The 17,272-nt window shown below is 39.4% G+C and overlaps 1 protein-coding gene across 43 annotated transcripts in view; it reads left to right on the forward strand.

Annotated features, from left to right (window-relative positions):
• Positions 1–17,272, forward strand: part of SORBS2 (sorbin and SH3 domain containing 2) — a 288,187-nt gene that overhangs the window by 211,778 nt on the left and 59,137 nt on the right. For 18 of the 43 annotated variants that reach the window (XM_064477520.1, XM_064477519.1, XM_064477526.1 and 15 more), the window contains 5 exons: positions 5,370–5,405; positions 7,672–7,810; positions 11,330–11,502; positions 16,223–16,289; positions 16,984–17,028. In XM_064477520.1, coding sequence (XP_064333590.1) covers positions 5,370–5,405; positions 7,672–7,810; positions 11,330–11,502; positions 16,223–16,289; positions 16,984–17,028 — 460 coding nt within the window. Of the gene's footprint in view, positions 1–5,369; positions 5,406–7,671; positions 7,811–11,329; positions 11,503–12,168; positions 12,297–16,222; positions 16,290–16,983; positions 17,029–17,272 lie in introns of those variants that run through there. The other 25 variants (XM_064477521.1, XM_064477532.1, XM_064477534.1 and 22 more) reach the window with 9 other exon arrangements.

Below are 17,272 nucleotides of genomic sequence, written 5' to 3' on the forward strand. Positions count from 1 at the left end.
TCACCTACTTATTCCCCCTCGCTGACCCTCAGCTCCTTCATCTATAACATGGGGATAATCACAGCATTCGTCTCACACCATGGCTGTGAGGTTTGAATAAGGTACCGCGTCTGAGGAGCTGGGCGTCGTGCCTGCTACAGAATAATCTCTCGACATAGAGTAACTGTTGCTATTTTTAAATAATATCCTTTTTCAAACTATGCATCTGATTGGGGAAAGGAAATGTATTCTTTCCAACAATACAGTTTTTGAATGGGTGGATAAAAGTTTATTTCATCTGACCGGCAGTTTGCTCCAAGCTGACAGCGTGTAGTTTTTATCACACATTGTCAAAAGGCGGCATAAAACTGTTGCAGTTTTGACTTTTTCTTTCCATTGTGGTAAGACTACTTAACATGAGCTCTACCCACTTAACACGTTTAGAGTGTACAATAGAGAATCGTTAGCCGTAGGCATGAGGTTGTACAACAGAGCTCTAGAACGCGAGCCCTTAGTCATCTTGCGTAACTCAAACTACACCTACTGAGACGCCCCACATCCCCGTCTCCCCGCCAGAGGCCACCGCCATTCTACTCTCTGATGTGAGTCTGATTATTTTAGGTCCCTCACAGAAGTGGAATCATGCAGGATTTCTCCTTCTGTGACTGGCATATTTCACTCAGAATAATGCCCTCAAGGTTCAGCCCTATTGTCTCATGACAGGATTTCCTTCCTTTTTAACGCTGAATAATCTTCCGTGGTACGTATACACCACATTTTCTTTATCCACTCATCCACTGATCGGTGTCTAGACATATTCCCACATCTCGCCCATTGGGATATACGTTATTTTAAAGTCTCATTTTCCACGTAACATTTCACAGTGGTGACCTTTTGTTTTAAATACTGACATTCCACATTCTTGCAAAAAAAGTCTCAGCAAATGCCAGGATCTGTCAGCTACACACCATGAGTCAGCCAAATATATGCTCTATTATAATGAATTATTCTCCCAGGAAATTAGCAGTTTCAAGAAGCAAAAACGCTCTACCCTGAGACGTTAAAAGGAAACTTTAGTGTTCTAGAAGTCCCATTTACGTATTTTTGCTATTTTTATTAAAGTCTGACCATTAGTGTAAGAAGAAAACTGTAGCCTACCATTAGGAATTTTAATTCTCCCTGTATTTGATAATTTAACATATTTTTAATAAACTGCATATGTTTTAATTCACCTCTTACAAATTTACATTTAGAGGGAACACGAAATGAGGTGTGTCATTCTTCCGTCACTATGCGAACAGATATCCTGTTGCTAAAAATGTCACATTGTTCTCAACGTCAGATAAGTGAAGGTCTAAGCCAGAAGCTCTGAAAGACAGCAAAATCTACACCCTAGACATTTGCTCTGACATTTGTTAGTGCTGTGCCCTTTGCTTCAGGAGGATAAACTTGGCCCTTCTAGTATGAAATAATGTCATCGCTCATTTGCCAAAGCCTCACTCTCACAGCTGCTGCTGCACGTAGGCTGGGGACTCAGAGGGGACTTTGTCTCAGCGTCATGTAAAGAGGGAAATATCCCAACCCTTCTGCTCCATGGGATCAAGATGTGGAAGTTAAGCAAGGCTGAATAATGAATAAATGTCAGCCGTGTGGGATCTAGAAAAGGTGTAAAATGCAGAGTGTGCTTTCTGGACCAATCCCATCAACGCCAGCCCCAGTCACTCCTAATGGACCAATAGCTCATGACTTCTTTTTTGTGGGTTTATTACACTATTTATTGATCAAGTCTATGGCAATTTCTCCATCTGACCAGTGTGTGTCTGCCTAGTGTTCCTATGCCTTCCAAGCATTTTAATTCTCCTTAAATGGCTGTCACTTACTGAGAGCCATCACAACGCACAAAACTCAGTACTAGCACTTCACGCACATTTTCTCACTTAATTTTCAGAGGTTTGAGGAGATAGGAGATTTTCCAAATGCCTGTATTTTTACACGCAAAGAAACTGATGCCAAGGAAGGGTATACAACTTGCGATTTTCCCTAAGATTACATTAAAATAGTGTTTATGTCTATTACTGAGTTTTTGTCACTCTGTTAAATATGGCACCCAAGAGAAGGGCCTTGCTCACCTCACCTTCGGCCTGGCCCTGCCAGACTCTCCTCCCTTTCTCTGTCCCCCAGCTCCAAGCCCACATCCAACTCCTCTCTTTCCACCTCCAGCTTCTACATCTACTGAGTCAACAAACAGATGGCTTAGGGCTTATGACTATAGATAAGCTTTGTTTGGTTGCCACTGAGTTTATTTTTAATTTTGCTGCCTTTAGGGGAAACGTGCCCTTTCCCTTCTACCAGCTTTTACCATTTCCTCTCATCTAAGGCCTAGCCTGATTTGCACATTCTGGATACATTCCTGGCCCAGGGTCAGCACTTGAGTTTGCAATGCCCACATCTAACCCAATCCAACTTCTTCGACTGCTGGAGCACACCTTTCCTGAGTCCCCTCGCTCCCAAATCCCTCAAGGAATCCAACTTAGATTCAGTGATCTCTTTCGCCCACAGGTTCTCCTTAACACTTTGGGTTGAATTCATTTGGGCCAAGAGGATCAATGCTATTTTGAATAACTAGGCATTCTCTCTTAGAACATTAAGTATGTTGAGGTATAAGCATGGTCCCTTTCCTTTGTAGAGACCAGACATCAGCAAGCTGGTGTCTCTGGCTCCTCGCTCCCTTACAGCTCAACAGTTGGAGAAAGTAGAAAGGAACTTACACTTACAAAAATTTGGTGACCTTTGACTTATATTCAAACATCTTAACCTTACATGGTCGTGAAAAGACAGACATGAAACAACCATGATGATTTTCTGCAGTCATCTATCCGCCACCAATTTGGCAGGAGGAAAAATAACTCCTGTTATTTTAAATTAGTTTTTCCTACTTCAAAGCGGTCCAGATTGAGAAAATTCTTCCTTTCTTCCCACTTTTCATCCTAATCATCTCACATTCTCTTCAGGGAAACATGTATATTGTGATTCTCTCTTCTCCTGTGTCTAAGAGGGTATTTCATTCATGTAGACATCAGGGTCATGGTAGAGGGGCCCCAACTAGTCTAAGAGGGGATTCACATCTTAATCCCAAGATATTTCAGAGCTTTTGTGTGGCTGACCAACAGACTGTTGAACTTCTGAGTTTTATCGACGGATATTTAAGAGTGGTACGACCCAAAGGAGGCATTTAATCTGTTCCCTACACACTCATACACGTGAGCACTGTGAGTGTATCAGCAGGTGGTGAGAAAAATTCAGAAAGTGAAACAGCTCTGCTTTCTGTAGACACTCTCTTTAGAAGGACAAATGAATAAAGACCATTCCTAGACACAATGCTATACAAACAAACCGATCCTGTTGCCCATCAGAATGGCGGTTTCAGAATATGCTTTGGCTTCTGACGTTTCGAGTCCAAAGGACATGGGCAAGCCAGTCCCGTAAAGGTTACAGTCATTACATTTTTCTTTCCGTGTTAAAGGAATAAAAACCTTCCTTGAAGCAGATAATTCAAAATCTTTGGAATGACTTATATTATTTAAGAAAATTTTCACTTAGCATAAGCAAAACTAAAGAGATTCATGTTATGTGAAAACCTCTTCAGTGCAACTGCACTGTTAGGAGACATGCCATTGACACTGCTTCGAAGACTGCTCTGTACTGAATTCCGTTCAGAACCGTAGCAAAATTCTAACCTATTAAGTTGTAATTATTATAGTTTCATAATATTATAGTTTTATTTCCAATAAAATCTGAACTCATGATAAAAACTTTACTAATAAAAAAGAATACATTCCTACTAACAGCTTTTAAATTCTGGGCAACTTTAAGGTTTCTGTCAGTTAATTCTAGAGATCTTAAAACCATATGAGCATCAAACTGTAAAGTATCATATTTAAAATGAGTGTCTTTAAACAACAACAACAAAAGCTTATTAGATAAAAGTAGAATAAGAAAATCTGTCTTTTTATCTAGAGCTGGAGTTTCTTAACTTGTTCAAGATGTGCCTTCAAGTATCCATGAACCCCTAAAGCTGATGCATAATTTTATATATACATGAATTTGTGCATTTTTTCCTAAGAGAAGGATCAATAGCTTTCAGATTTTAAGGTAGCTGTGACCAAGAGAGATCTTGGTATATAATGGAAATTTTAAAACTCTTCAATTAAAAGTCTGAGGAAAAAAATTATAACTTTTTATGAGATCAACAGTCTGCGTGACATCAACTGTTATGAAAATGATGACTGGCCAAGAACCTCTTACATCTTTAGTAGGCAAGATTTCTAAGTTTATATAGTTCTCTTTAATACATTCCCCATCCTTGTCTTAATATCCTATAATACTTTGGCTATCTGTGTGACAGTCGGCACCACGTCAAACACTCAGAAAAACCCTTCTATTCTGAAGATGCGGGGTGGGCGGTGAGGAGCAAGAAAAAGAAATTACTTGCGAGTTTCATTCACTCATGTTGAGGTTGACACTTATCATTATATTTGACCTGTGTGGACAGACAACACCTTTACCAGGCCATCCACTCTCTTCGTTTTACAGACGACTCCTCTGCCATGTTTAGCCTCTTGGGCTGAGAGCCTTTTAACGTTTTCTAAGCCTAATTAAACCTTTTCTTCCTTCAGTTTCTTTCTCCTTTACCTAAGATGTAGAACCAACAGTAGTTCTAATCAGCAAAGGTTCTCTAACAACATCAATGGCTGTTTTTGTTTGCTTGTTTCTCATTTCATTTTCACACAAGGGTACCACTATTTGCACTGCTCAGATATTTTAAAGCTCAATCCTTTATATTTTATAGTGAAATCAAAAAAGAGATCAATGAGCGGAAAGGGAACAAAATTCCCTTTGTTGTTTTTAGTTAGATCTCTAGATCTGTAAGCCAGATAAACATGAAGGCAAACTGATTTATATCTGGGGGACACTTTCCAGGAAGGAGGAAGTAGGGAGAAATCTGCTGTAAGATTTTTCTGATGAAGGGAAAAATAATTCTGCCAACAATGGATAATCTGATATTAATTCGCTATCACAAGCATAAAAACTAAAACTTCTGAGAAAAAAATTCCATTATGCCAACACTCTTAAGCTCCGACCCAAAGTTACAATGCAGTGCTGTGTGAAAACTGGACTTCTTTACAAAAAACACTTACTGGATTTATTTTCTGCATGTTTTCATGCTTTTCCTGTACTGTGTGGTTGGCACCTAATCTTTCTGAATGCATTTCCTTAAAGTGCTTGCAAATAAAACTGATGCTTTGCTTTCTCTGCCATATTGCAAAAAGAGATGTTTTTATTAAGTGGATAATTCATATCTCTTCTCATTATTTTTTCCTCAAACTCAGCTTGGAAACCAGAACTTAACTGCCAATGTGCTGGAGGTAAATGCTTCACAGGCACACAGACAAGTCCCACCAGAAGCCTCTTCTTCATGCCCTCCTTCCATGGTATCTTTTAACAGAACCACCTTTTCATCAGACAGTGGCTCCAGCCCAGCATCTCTTACCCTGCCACCACCTGAGGATTCAGGGCTTTCACAACTGCAAAGACCCCCAACCTTTCACATTTTTTTATAAACCCCTTCTCCTTGCTCCTGCCCCCCTATCCAGGGCAACACTGCAGGCTCTCTCACTGCAGACTTCTCCCAGGGCAAGCAATCCTCCTGCTCCTCCAGGGAGTCCTGCCCAGCCACCCTAGATGTGCTGCAGACAGCTGGCTCTGACACCACTGACCGTTACGAAACACCTTCCCCCACTTTAGGTCACCAGTCTGCCGTGACAGATGGCACCACCTTAACCACCCCTGCTATCATGCATGTAATTATTCTTCCTTCCTTTGCTCCATCACTTTTAAAACAGATCTCCAAAGGCTAAAAGGACTGATTTCTTATCTGCCATCTGATTTTACGGCTGAGCATTTTTATCTGCCTGGGCATTGATTCCATCTAGATCAATTCTGTACACTGTCAGGGAAATCCATTATAGTCATCCTCATAAGCCTATTTTGGGCTGAAAAAAGTCAACGTATTCTGTTCACTCATTTTAGAATCACTTATGTTTACACTGTGTTGCTCTAGCTAATGAGTTGTACGAATTGCCTTAATAAGAAGTTTTCTCAGAAATTCAGATAGGTATACATACAATATTATGATGATTAGATTACAGAGAAAGTCTAAAATTTTAACCCAGTATTAAATCCTGATAGGTAACAGTTTACTTCAGAAATTCATATGAATGTGCCCTGTGTGAACTGTTCATATCTCCTTGTTTGTCACAAACATGATTATTCACTGTATGATGTTAATTCTTCCTGCTCCTCTCTCATTAACAGCTGTATCTTTTGAACCCATCTGTCCAATAGGAGTGAGTGATGTAAATACTCTTAATCTACATTGCAGAAATGTAGCTCTATGATTTTTTGGAATTTTTTCCCCAAGCCTTTCCATTATAGAAATTTATAAATATTTATCATTTTATATGTCAATAATACATCCCATTCAGAGTAATATATAAATATCCCCATATATATTTATATCACTTAAATATGTCTATTTGACAAGCAGTCCCTAATAAATGATTTATGAATGACTAAAGGGCTTCAAAATTTTGTGGCGCAGATTTTTAACTGCATGCAATGTATAGATAATGGCTTCAATTTGAAAGGTACATAACTTTGGGCAAAATAAAGGGAATTTTTTTCTAAAGTTGATTTCATAATGAAGTTCTAAATATGCACTATCATAGAGAAAACTTTACTCATGCTACATAATTTTTATATTGTAGCAAGGTCATAAATCTGTGAATTCCATGCATGGAGAAATATTATAAACCATATGTTTTTTAAGATATTGCAATTACAGAAGACAAAAGGTACTTTTTAGTATCCTTACTAAATACTTAATAACACTTTCAATGGGCTTCAGTATTCATTCAACAGCTGGGTATAAAACTTTGCACTGAAATGTTCTATTCAGTGACTAGCTACAGAAGGAACTTCGTTTTCCACGGCTAACACGTCCTCTGCCACTTGTGCTAGAAGCACAGCAGGCATGAGCCATTCCATGTTCTACTATGCTTTCAATAATTCTTTACTTTTAAAACTTTAAAGAATGCCTTTAACCAAAAATACAAAATGGTGATAATATATCAACTTTCATACCAGCCTATTTAATTTACTGTTTCTAAGACTCTTCAGGAACCTGAGAAATATACACATAGCCTGAGAACCAACCCCTTTCCTCTTGTCGAAGAACATACATTCTAAATCCCACACACAGCAGCATGACAACGTTCTGACTACTTACGTCATGACAGAAGGGCCAATTCACCCTCCACATTTATTTTATACTGACTCCTACTGGTATCTTTGGACCTAACTGTTGGCGGAGTGGCGTGCCCACTGGTCAGCTGCTTCCTTTCTCCTGATCACTTCTTGTGCCCTCTGACATATACAGTAATTTTCAGAATTAAAAAAAGTAGAGAAGATTGGAAAAAATGCCCCATGGCCTTCTCGACATCAGTCTTCAAAGTAAATAAACACTTGACAGCTGATTACTGTCATGTGAATGGAAGTCTTTATTGTCACCTAAGGCAGTGATGTTTACAAGGGACCATGTGCTTTAACAGAATGTCTTTGCACTTTTCTCAGAGCCAGATAACAGTGAATGGAAACTCTGGAGGCACTGTGAGTCCAATGAGTTACTATCAAAGGCCGTTTTCCCCTTCTGCTTACTCACTACCAGGCTCACTCAATTCAAGCATTATCATGCAGCATGGCCGGTCACTCGGTAAGTCATCTGACAGTCATGATTTTCATGACAATTTCAATATAGCAAGTACAAACCGCAGGAGAAAAACATAAAGCATCAAAGTAATTTTTGAAAAAGGAAGCAGAAACATTCAACATTCCACTATTTAAAGAACCTATCCTAGGGGAGGAATTAAAGGCAGAGGATTTAACACTGGAGAAAATAGACACCCAGCTATTCCAAGATGATGATGCACCTTTATCTGAGTCTGGAGAAGGCTAATAGACATTTGAGGTGATGGGATAGAACAAAAACATGGCCAGCGAGGGGAGGATAGTTCACACCACTGGGAGACATTCATGTAGCACATTTCCAGGGATGGCAAATACTGTCCATGATCGGGACAGCCCTTCTTCGGTGGAAAAACTTTTATTGTGGAAAATTATTTTGATATGTCTAAAGAACTGTTTAACAGTTAAAACAGTCTAACAAGGGGATAGGCTGCTTCACAAAGGAGTAAACTACTATGCAAACTGAGACCAGAAGACCACCAGTCAGGGATGTGAGCTCCTTTAGATGATGATTCCAGAATTTTATAGAAAGATAGATCTTAATCCTTTGGGAATTAAGAAACAAACAAAAGATAGAGCTTTCCTCTAGAAAATAAATGAACATTAGAACATTCATATAAATGTTTAAAGATATAATTTCATGGGGCTCGTGAACTCTGTAATGCCTTCTGGAAAAGACGCTGGGCTGTATAACGCTAGAAATGTTTTTCTGCGGCAAAATACATTATGACAATTTAGAAAATAACTTAATATATATTTCTTAGTTTTTAAAAATGTAAAAAAAAAAACCCAAACATTGAAAAGTAGACCAAATTGAGCCATCATCTGAATTCAAGCTGAAAAAGATTCCATGATATCGAGCAACTAGAAAGCTTTCAGGGCAGCAGGAAGCAGGTAAAAGGCAGGGGACCGCGTGCCCGCAGCATACCTCTCAGAAGAGCAGAAGACCGATCCTTGGGTCACCATCAGCCAGCACCCAGAGAAAGAAACTGGAACACGGGGCTTTAACTCCCATTTCCTCCCTGACAGCAGGCAGATCTTCTCTTTCCTGACACTGTGGATTGAGAGAAAACGAGGCTATTAATTTTCCCAGGAACATTCAGCATGTGGACTGTGGAACTCAACTTCTGTGGCCAACAAAACCTCTATAACTAAGACTTCCATGTAGCCATGAGGCTCATTTAAAGAAGAGTCTAAATATACTGGCACCTTCTCTAATGCTGCTCCTGGGATCATCTGTGAATCTTACAATGCTGTCCGGTTAGAGTATAAGAAAGCTCAATGTCTTGGTGCCAAAATATTGCCCTTATATCATCAGCCCATGGTGCAGTATTATAATGGCAGGCCATTATACCTAGATGTCTTATGGAGCTATGCATGATCACATATCCATAGTAAAATTCTACAGGTTATTCTAGCCATAATATTTTCCCAAATAATTATTACCAAAGTTGGATTATTTGTCTCCCCCCTTGTTAGTCCTAATGAACACAATTTTGTCCCTCGCACTCAAACAAACAAAATACAAAATACTTGTACATGGACAGGCTTTTATATTAGAACATGTCAACAGGTAGAATTCACCTATAAACTAAACCACACAGAAAGAAATTCTGTACATAAATATTGAATAAATTCCAATTGGCCAGTGCTCAGATAGGTTCTGAGGAAGATATACAAATCTATTCTGCCCTAGAGAAACTTTATAAATATAAAGTTGATATAAATATAAAGTTGAGGACAAAAGACTGCAAAAATGAGAGTTAGTGCACCATATAAGAGTAGAATAAATTAAACAGCTAACTTGTAATATGTAATAAGTTCAAAGAATCTTCTGAATCATATACGGTTAGAAGACAGTTAACATTGTTTACGCTGGGACTTTGCACATACTGGATATTCAAAAAGTACTTGCTATTTGATAGAAATACTAGCATCATGGTTGCCCACCCACATCCTCTCTGTAATTAAATGGAAAACCAGAGTCAAGTATCACATTGTGTCTTAATTTGGAGTTGCTTGGAAAAGATACTATTTTTACATATAATCGCACATTAAGCAGTTTTATTCCTAGCCTTATTCATTCTTTATCAGAAGTGGATTAGAAGTGCTTTTCTGTTGCAAACTAGAATATAATCATAGTAAGAGCAGTTATAAATATTATAATGGATTTTAGTTTACAGGGGTCTCATCGCTACTTATCCTTCTAATGATGAGTTAAATTTTTAAAAGTCTTATTTATGAAGTTTTCCATAGATTTGCTGTAAAACACAGTCCTATCTTTTTAGATCTATCTGTATTTATATTTGTATCTGTATCTATTTGTAATCAATGGCTGCTACCCTGACATAAGGACTTTTCCACATTCACATAAAAAGAGACCTGAGTGACAGACCTGACAAACCATGGCTAAGAATCATTCTTGGTCAACAGAGTTTTGAAATCTAAAATTTTTTAAATTTAAATTTTTAAAAGAATTTAAGTGTATTTAAAAAACAGGAAGTCATCTTATCAACTGTACTAAATAAATGATAATAATGTTGATTTTCATAAATACCTGTACCTATGAGTAAGTGGAATGTGTAATACACGTATATCCTCTCTGTTTCTTATGTAAGTATAGCAAAAGTTACCAAAGATGGCATGAAGATAAACGGCTGATAAATCTCATCTGAAAATGTACACTTAGGGCAATTTTTACATTCAAGGGGCAAGAAGCCATGGTTTTCCTACTTCAAACTAAAAGCAAAGCTATTACGGCCATCGTGGAGTCTTCAATAAAAATGAATTACTAACAGTTTAAAATCGTTTCTTTACCTATAAGCCTTCACATCCAAGTACATGTTTGGATGTGAAGATTTCCTAATGTGATTTTTGTTTTCACTTTATTTTTATAAAATCACTGTCGTAGACGCAGGAGTCATGTTCTTTCATCCTAAAAGTACATTTTAGTACTTTAAAATAACGGTAGTCAGCAATTTCACAAAAATAAGATTAATGTAAATGGTGACCTGAAGGAAATTACTAAATCTGTCTCAGCTTCTGCCCCTTCACTTATAAAATGAGCACCCCTCCCCCCACGGCAAGATTACCAGGACAAGATGAGGTATTGTATGTAAAGTGTTTTCTTAACACTGTGGCTGCCATGTGGCCCCGTGGTCTGTCAACAAATACTATTCTTCCCCTCACCCTTATCACTGAATGATAAGGATCTTGTTATAGGTCTGTTCCATATATACCTACATGTTAATCATGAGTGGCTCAAATTTAAGGTAAATTACCTAAAACAGTGAGTGATGGAAATACAATTTATAAATATAATGTGTTATAATATGGTATTATATATTTACATATAATTGATTACATAATTATACATTATTGCACACAATTATAATATATTATTATTACAGTAGGCATAAATTTACAAGAGGCTTCATTAATTTGATTCCTTGTGTATCAAATACATTACGCCAAACTTCCTCCCCAGATTCCGCAGAGACATATCCCCAGCACGCACAGTCTCTGGACGGCTCCCTGGGCAGCTCGATACCACTGTACAGGTCCTCAGAGGAGGAGAAGAGAGTGACAGTCATCAAGGCCCCGCACTACCCGGGGATTGGGCCCGTGGATGAATCCGGAATCCCCACAGCAATTAGAACGGTAAGAAATGCCAGCGCACGCTGCTCCGGGACTGTGCACAGACTCCACAAAGGGCGGATTGTCAATGGCTTTGTGCATTCCTGTGGTCTTATATAATGGAGATTGCCCTCTGTGCCATCTGAGTTCTCATGAATATTATGCTGTGCGTGGCAGAGAAAGGGAACTGTCGACTGAAGATAATGACCCAATCTGTTTCTCCATTTCAATTAAAAATCACGAAAATTGTGATTCTGTTAAATGATGAACGTATACTTTGTTTTGTTTTACCTTTTACAAAACAAGGAGTACTAGGGCAACAGAGAGAGAAAAGAGAAGGAACAAAAAAATGTGAATTCTTTGGCTGCACTGAATTCCCATGTGCACTGCGAATAAACCAGTGATTTGTTTCTTGCAATGGGTGTGTATTACACCAGGAGACTGGGAGCTGTGAATTGGGAGCTGGGAACTGAGACGACTGGAGGGAAGGGAGTTCATGTCATGGAAGGGAAAAGCTGTCTGAAGAAAACACACATCACATTTTAGTGTCCCTCTTCAGCTGTGCCTGCTGAGAGCGCTCCGGGGACAAGTGAATGTGCTCGGATTTTTTTTTTTTTTTTCCCCAGTCTTTAAACTTTGCCAGAGCATTGCTCAGTGTGTCAGGGCAGCCCCTTCTGGCAAAGTTCAGCAGCAGCAGCAGAGGCCGATCTTGGGCAGGCAGCTGCTTGCTGATCCAGTCCAGTTGGAGAGGAGGTTTGTGCTAGCCGGCGGGAAGGACGACTGTGGGCCCCAGCATGCGAGCCGCCGCACCTCTGCAGGTGAATGTGGGGGCAGGGCGGGGAGAGTGGAGCGCAGGCTGCAAACACTCGGTCTGCAACACCCACGTACCTGCGGGGCTGTTGCCAAGAGCTGCCTGCCTGGAATGCAAGCCTGGGGGGCCAAAGACAATAATGGACAGAGGAAAACCACGGGCAAGAGATCAGAAAAAGAGGTCAGGTACGATTGGAATTACTGGAAAAGAACGAAAGACTAAGAGTGGGGGTTTTCCTCTCTTCTTGAATTTGCATTTGTTCTATGGGGATCCTGTGCTCAGAGAGAAGAGTTAAAAATGGATTATTCTAAGCATCTGTGTTAGAATTGGAAGCCAAAAAGTATTGGAGAGCAATTGCTGGGGCTTTAGACTTGTTAGATTCCAGAAATGTTGAGTGTGACTAATTAAAAAGTCCTAAAAAACTATGTTGGAACTGATGATTGTCATATTTAAGTGACATGAAAAGTTCAGGGATTGTGATTAACATTCCTAATCTTATGGTGACTATGTGCTTCTGGTGGTGGCGCTTTGTTGTTTGTTTCTCTTTTAAGATTTCAAAATGGTTTAATTTGACATTGTTTCCTAATGATGGAAGGACACAGTGTCAGACAGGTGTGGTGTCACTGGTTTCATTTAATTGACCTTTTAAGCATAATAGATACCCAAATTAGGAGATCCTGATTCTATGTAGTTATAGATTCTGTCTGAAGGGATTTTTATCCGAGACTTCTAGGTGTGTTTTTAAGTCAATAAATGTTATACAAAGATGGACATGCAAAGCTGGAGCTGTTTTTATCCACAGGACAATTTTCTTAAATAACAGGGCCTTGCTAATTATGTTTTACAAGGAAAAAACTGAGACGTTATAGATGGTTAGTGAAAATCAAGAAATATAGCATGTTTATATTGTTTATCTCCTGCTAAATCCAAAGCATGATTAGACATGCATAAACAAATGCATACACTAGACATTCAGTGCTAGTTCCCCTTCTATAAAATAGAAAATGAAATACGAGCAACCCAGAAGTTCCTTATAAGGAACCATCAGTTTTATGTACAGCTGTGCTCTTATTTAGACTTTTAAAAGTTTGAGGAGAAGGTACAGGTCTGAAGTCTTAGTCACATTTCCTCCTTTCCAGCCCTGCAGGGCATATCCCCAAGTATAGCTGTGTTTACAGGAGTGGAGTCAGGCCATCTCGGAGCCGCAGCATGCCAAGAATCTCCAAGGTTGTTTTTCTTTCCCATCCACACAGAAAGTAATGATTATCAGACGTACATTGCTTCACACAGGCTTTCTGCTCAGTGTATACACCACAGGCAGTGCTGTCTCATTTTAGACAACCAGCATACACCAAGGACACAGAACTTTGTAAAGTAACCTAGAAACTCGCGGAAGCCAAGAGTTAAACAAATGTACCTTTGAGCTGTTTGAGCGAAGGGAAGCAGCTCCCGAGACTGCCCTCCCATGTGACCCGGGACTTCTGGGGTAGCCTTTTACTGCCGTCCTTAACAACAACAACAGAAACCGCGAGGGTTCAGATCCCACGAGAGTGTGTAATTAAGGCCAGCTAGTTAAGTGAAATACAAGATTCTTTCCTTCTAGTTCCAATATTACACCATTCGAGCCTTTTCAAAGCTAGAAAGGGGTGAAAATAGAGTAATAATGTATACTGCTGTGTTGAAAATATGTGTCTTTTCTCTTTTTGGAAATCTCTGCGTAAGTCAACGTAGAGTTCTGCTGTTTTGTAAACTACAGGAATACAAAATTTCAGGTTTATTCTGCCAAGGTTACAGAAGACAGCTGAAGAGTGCTTTACTGGTAGTTACTGTCCATGCAAACCCATTTTGAAGGACACATACAAAAGTAAACTCCTCAAATTTGAGTAGACGTCTATTTACCTAATCTCAGTATTTGCCGTAACAACCTCAATAATGGCATTTATAAAAGGAACTTTAAATGATTAGAGGATTTCACTTGGGAAGGGACGGAGAGTTTTCATGCCCCTGTTGACCAGTTTCATATTCCTCTTTGCCAACCGACTTGGGCATTTCCTGGCATCCCTGTGCTCACCATATAAAGCTAGCAGACGGCACAACTGAGATCCTGCCTGATACGTGCCCTCCGGCAAGTGAAGAAAAAAATCCTGTCTGTCAGGATACACTGCCATATACAGCAGTATAACTCACTTATTTGGCTTCCTCGTGGCCACTGGTTGTGTCCAGGTATGGCTGGGAAACACTTCTATACAAAATTATGTCTTATTTTCTTATTGCTAAAGACTGCAAAGGAATTAAAGTTTAATGAAAGAGAAATCCACCTTTTATGAAAACAAATGCCCCTTGAAGATACATGTTCAGCTACTTTGTTTAAACCAGCAAATAATAACTAGACCCTCGCTTTATCGCTGCCTTGCCCACCAGCTCCCGTCACTTGAGTACAAAGTCAATCAACAATCCACTCGATTCTTCCCCGGTCGAAAGAGCCTAGAATGAATGAAGAAGTGATTCCCAACAAGGTCCAGTAGCCCCCGATGTTACTGTGTATTTGTGGTGATCACTAAAAGCAGATATTCCCAGAGATCAAAATAAATGTAGATATAGCACAAACCCCTCACCCCTCAGGTGAAAAACACAATGACCCCATTGGAGAGGAAAATCAGGACATAAGATCTGCACCAAAACTTAGTCTAACAAGTACAAGGATATTTTTGTGGCCGTCCTAACAGAATATTTTATATGAAAAGAACTGTCTCAAAAAATCTGGAATATTTAGTTACCGTATACAGAATGGTCGAGTTTCTTACCAGAATAGCTCTGGAAGAGTTGAGATGAAGATCTTGCCAAGCAAAATCTTTAATTACGATTATAAAGGCATATGTCCACTTTCACAGGTATGCCGTAAGGCAGCCCTCCATCCAATAACCTGGATTCGTTCGTTATCTTGTTCCATAAATATCTGAGGCTCGCTACTATTATTATTTATTGAGCATTTCTTCTATTCTAGGCATTATTCTAGGCCTTTTTGTATATGCTTTCTCTTTCAATTTCCATAACAAGTCTATGCTGTGGATACAACAATTTCATCTCAGAGAAAAGAAAACTGAGGCTCTAAGAGGTTACTTCACTTGCCCAAATTCACTTTGCTAGGAAGTATCAAACAGTAATTAAAGGAACCAGGATTTGAATCTAGCTTGAGCTGACATTAATCTCAGTTTTCCACCTCAGCCGACTGTTTACATTATGCCAAAAGCCGGGGTGGGTAAGGAGCTTCTGCTCTTAAGGAATTTAGGACAATTCAGCACAGCAAATGTTGCCAACATTTTATTATCACGTTAAAGGAATTTTGAAACAAGAGCTACAATGTTTGGACTTGCTCTAGGACCCTAGACTGTTTACTACATTCGGTATTTTAGTAACTCAGACTAGGAAATATCAAATTTTTATTTCTCTAATTCCAAGCCAATGATCAGACTACAGTTTGAGTCAAAAATATTCCCTAGTTAATTTTTAAAGTAATGTCCTGAACAGTGTACTCACTAACAAGTTTTTAAGAATAATGATAATTACCACCAAAAGGAGTGAGGCGAACTATTACAACACTATTACTTTCATTCAGTTAGTTTTATATAAATAAGCTTGTGCAGATATCAGCCACCTAGGGCTGAGCACAGCTGCGACCTGGAAGAAGTAAAACCGTAACATACAGTGTTCCAGCTCAGCCTCAGCTCCAACAAGAGGTAACAGGTTTACCAGCCACACGCATACCTAGATAAATGACTGATACTGTCATCATGAAATAGCAAAGAGTCAGAAATTTTTATCGCAGAACAGAAATCTGTTATTAAAAAAAGATACAAATGTAAAAAGAAAATCATGGAGGAACAATGTTTACTTGGAACCCGTTTTGTAACTGTTGGACATTCTCTTTTACAGACGGTTGACAGACCGAAGGACTGGTACAAGACCATGTTCAAGCAAATCCACATGGTGCACAAGCCGGGTATGTCTGCATTCTGGCCGGGTCCCAGTGGGCTGAAGGATGTATACTCTTTTATGCAGTTTTGGCTCACACAAATGTCAAGACTCCAGGAAAATTCACAGCCCTCCCTTCTCTCCAACATCCCTTCTTGTTCTTATATCACCCCTCAACTCCCAGCCCGCCGTGCTCCTACCTCACCCCTGAGCTGCCAGGAAGCCTCTTGGAAGGTGACCCTGGAGGACTGCCAGGTGCTCTGGTCTCATCCCTTCCTCCTTCCCCACCGACAGTATAAATCGGTGTGGTGTGCTGTCTGCTTAAACAGACTCGCTATCCTTCGGTCCACACATATCTGTGCCTTATCAAGGGAGTGAGCCTCACTGGGTCTCCCTGAGCTGATGAGAGACCTTTAAAGCCCTTTACTAAAGGAACTTCATGATCCAGAACAGGTGGAAATGAGGATAAAGGACTGATGTTTGTATGCTGTGAAGTGGGCCGCAGAGCCAATCTCTTACAGACCAGAGAAGTCAATCTACAGAAGTCCAGCATTAAAAACAAAACAAAACAAAACAAAACACACAAAAAACAAAAAAAAAAATTGAAAAATGGTATGATAAACTCAACAAAATATGTTGGTTTCTTTGTCTCTCTGAAGCTGTTACCTTGTTCGGATGTGCTGACCGGATCTGCATTACCATATTTATGTTTCATTTTCTAGATGATGACACAGACATGTATAATACTCCTTACACATACAATGCAGGTAGGATGGGTTTCCTTGCTTGCCTTGAGTCTGCTCTGCCCTGCCATGCTTGGAAGCACCTCCCAGTCACTTTTTTTTAACCACTCTGTTTGAGTGCACGTTTTGCAGTTTTTACAATCAGGAAGGTGCTTGCTTTCTTTCCTCAGCATGCATGACAAAAGGTTTGATATTTTTCTCATGGAAATGAGGACTGATAACGTTTTTATCCCATTCATCCCCACTGTTAGTTTATCCTGGGCTTCAG

Source organism: Camelus dromedarius, chromosome 22 (assembly GCF_036321535.1).
Source record: "Camelus dromedarius isolate mCamDro1 chromosome 22, mCamDro1.pat, whole genome shotgun sequence".
Classification (NCBI taxonomy): Eukaryota; Metazoa; Chordata; class Mammalia; order Artiodactyla; family Camelidae; genus Camelus; species Camelus dromedarius.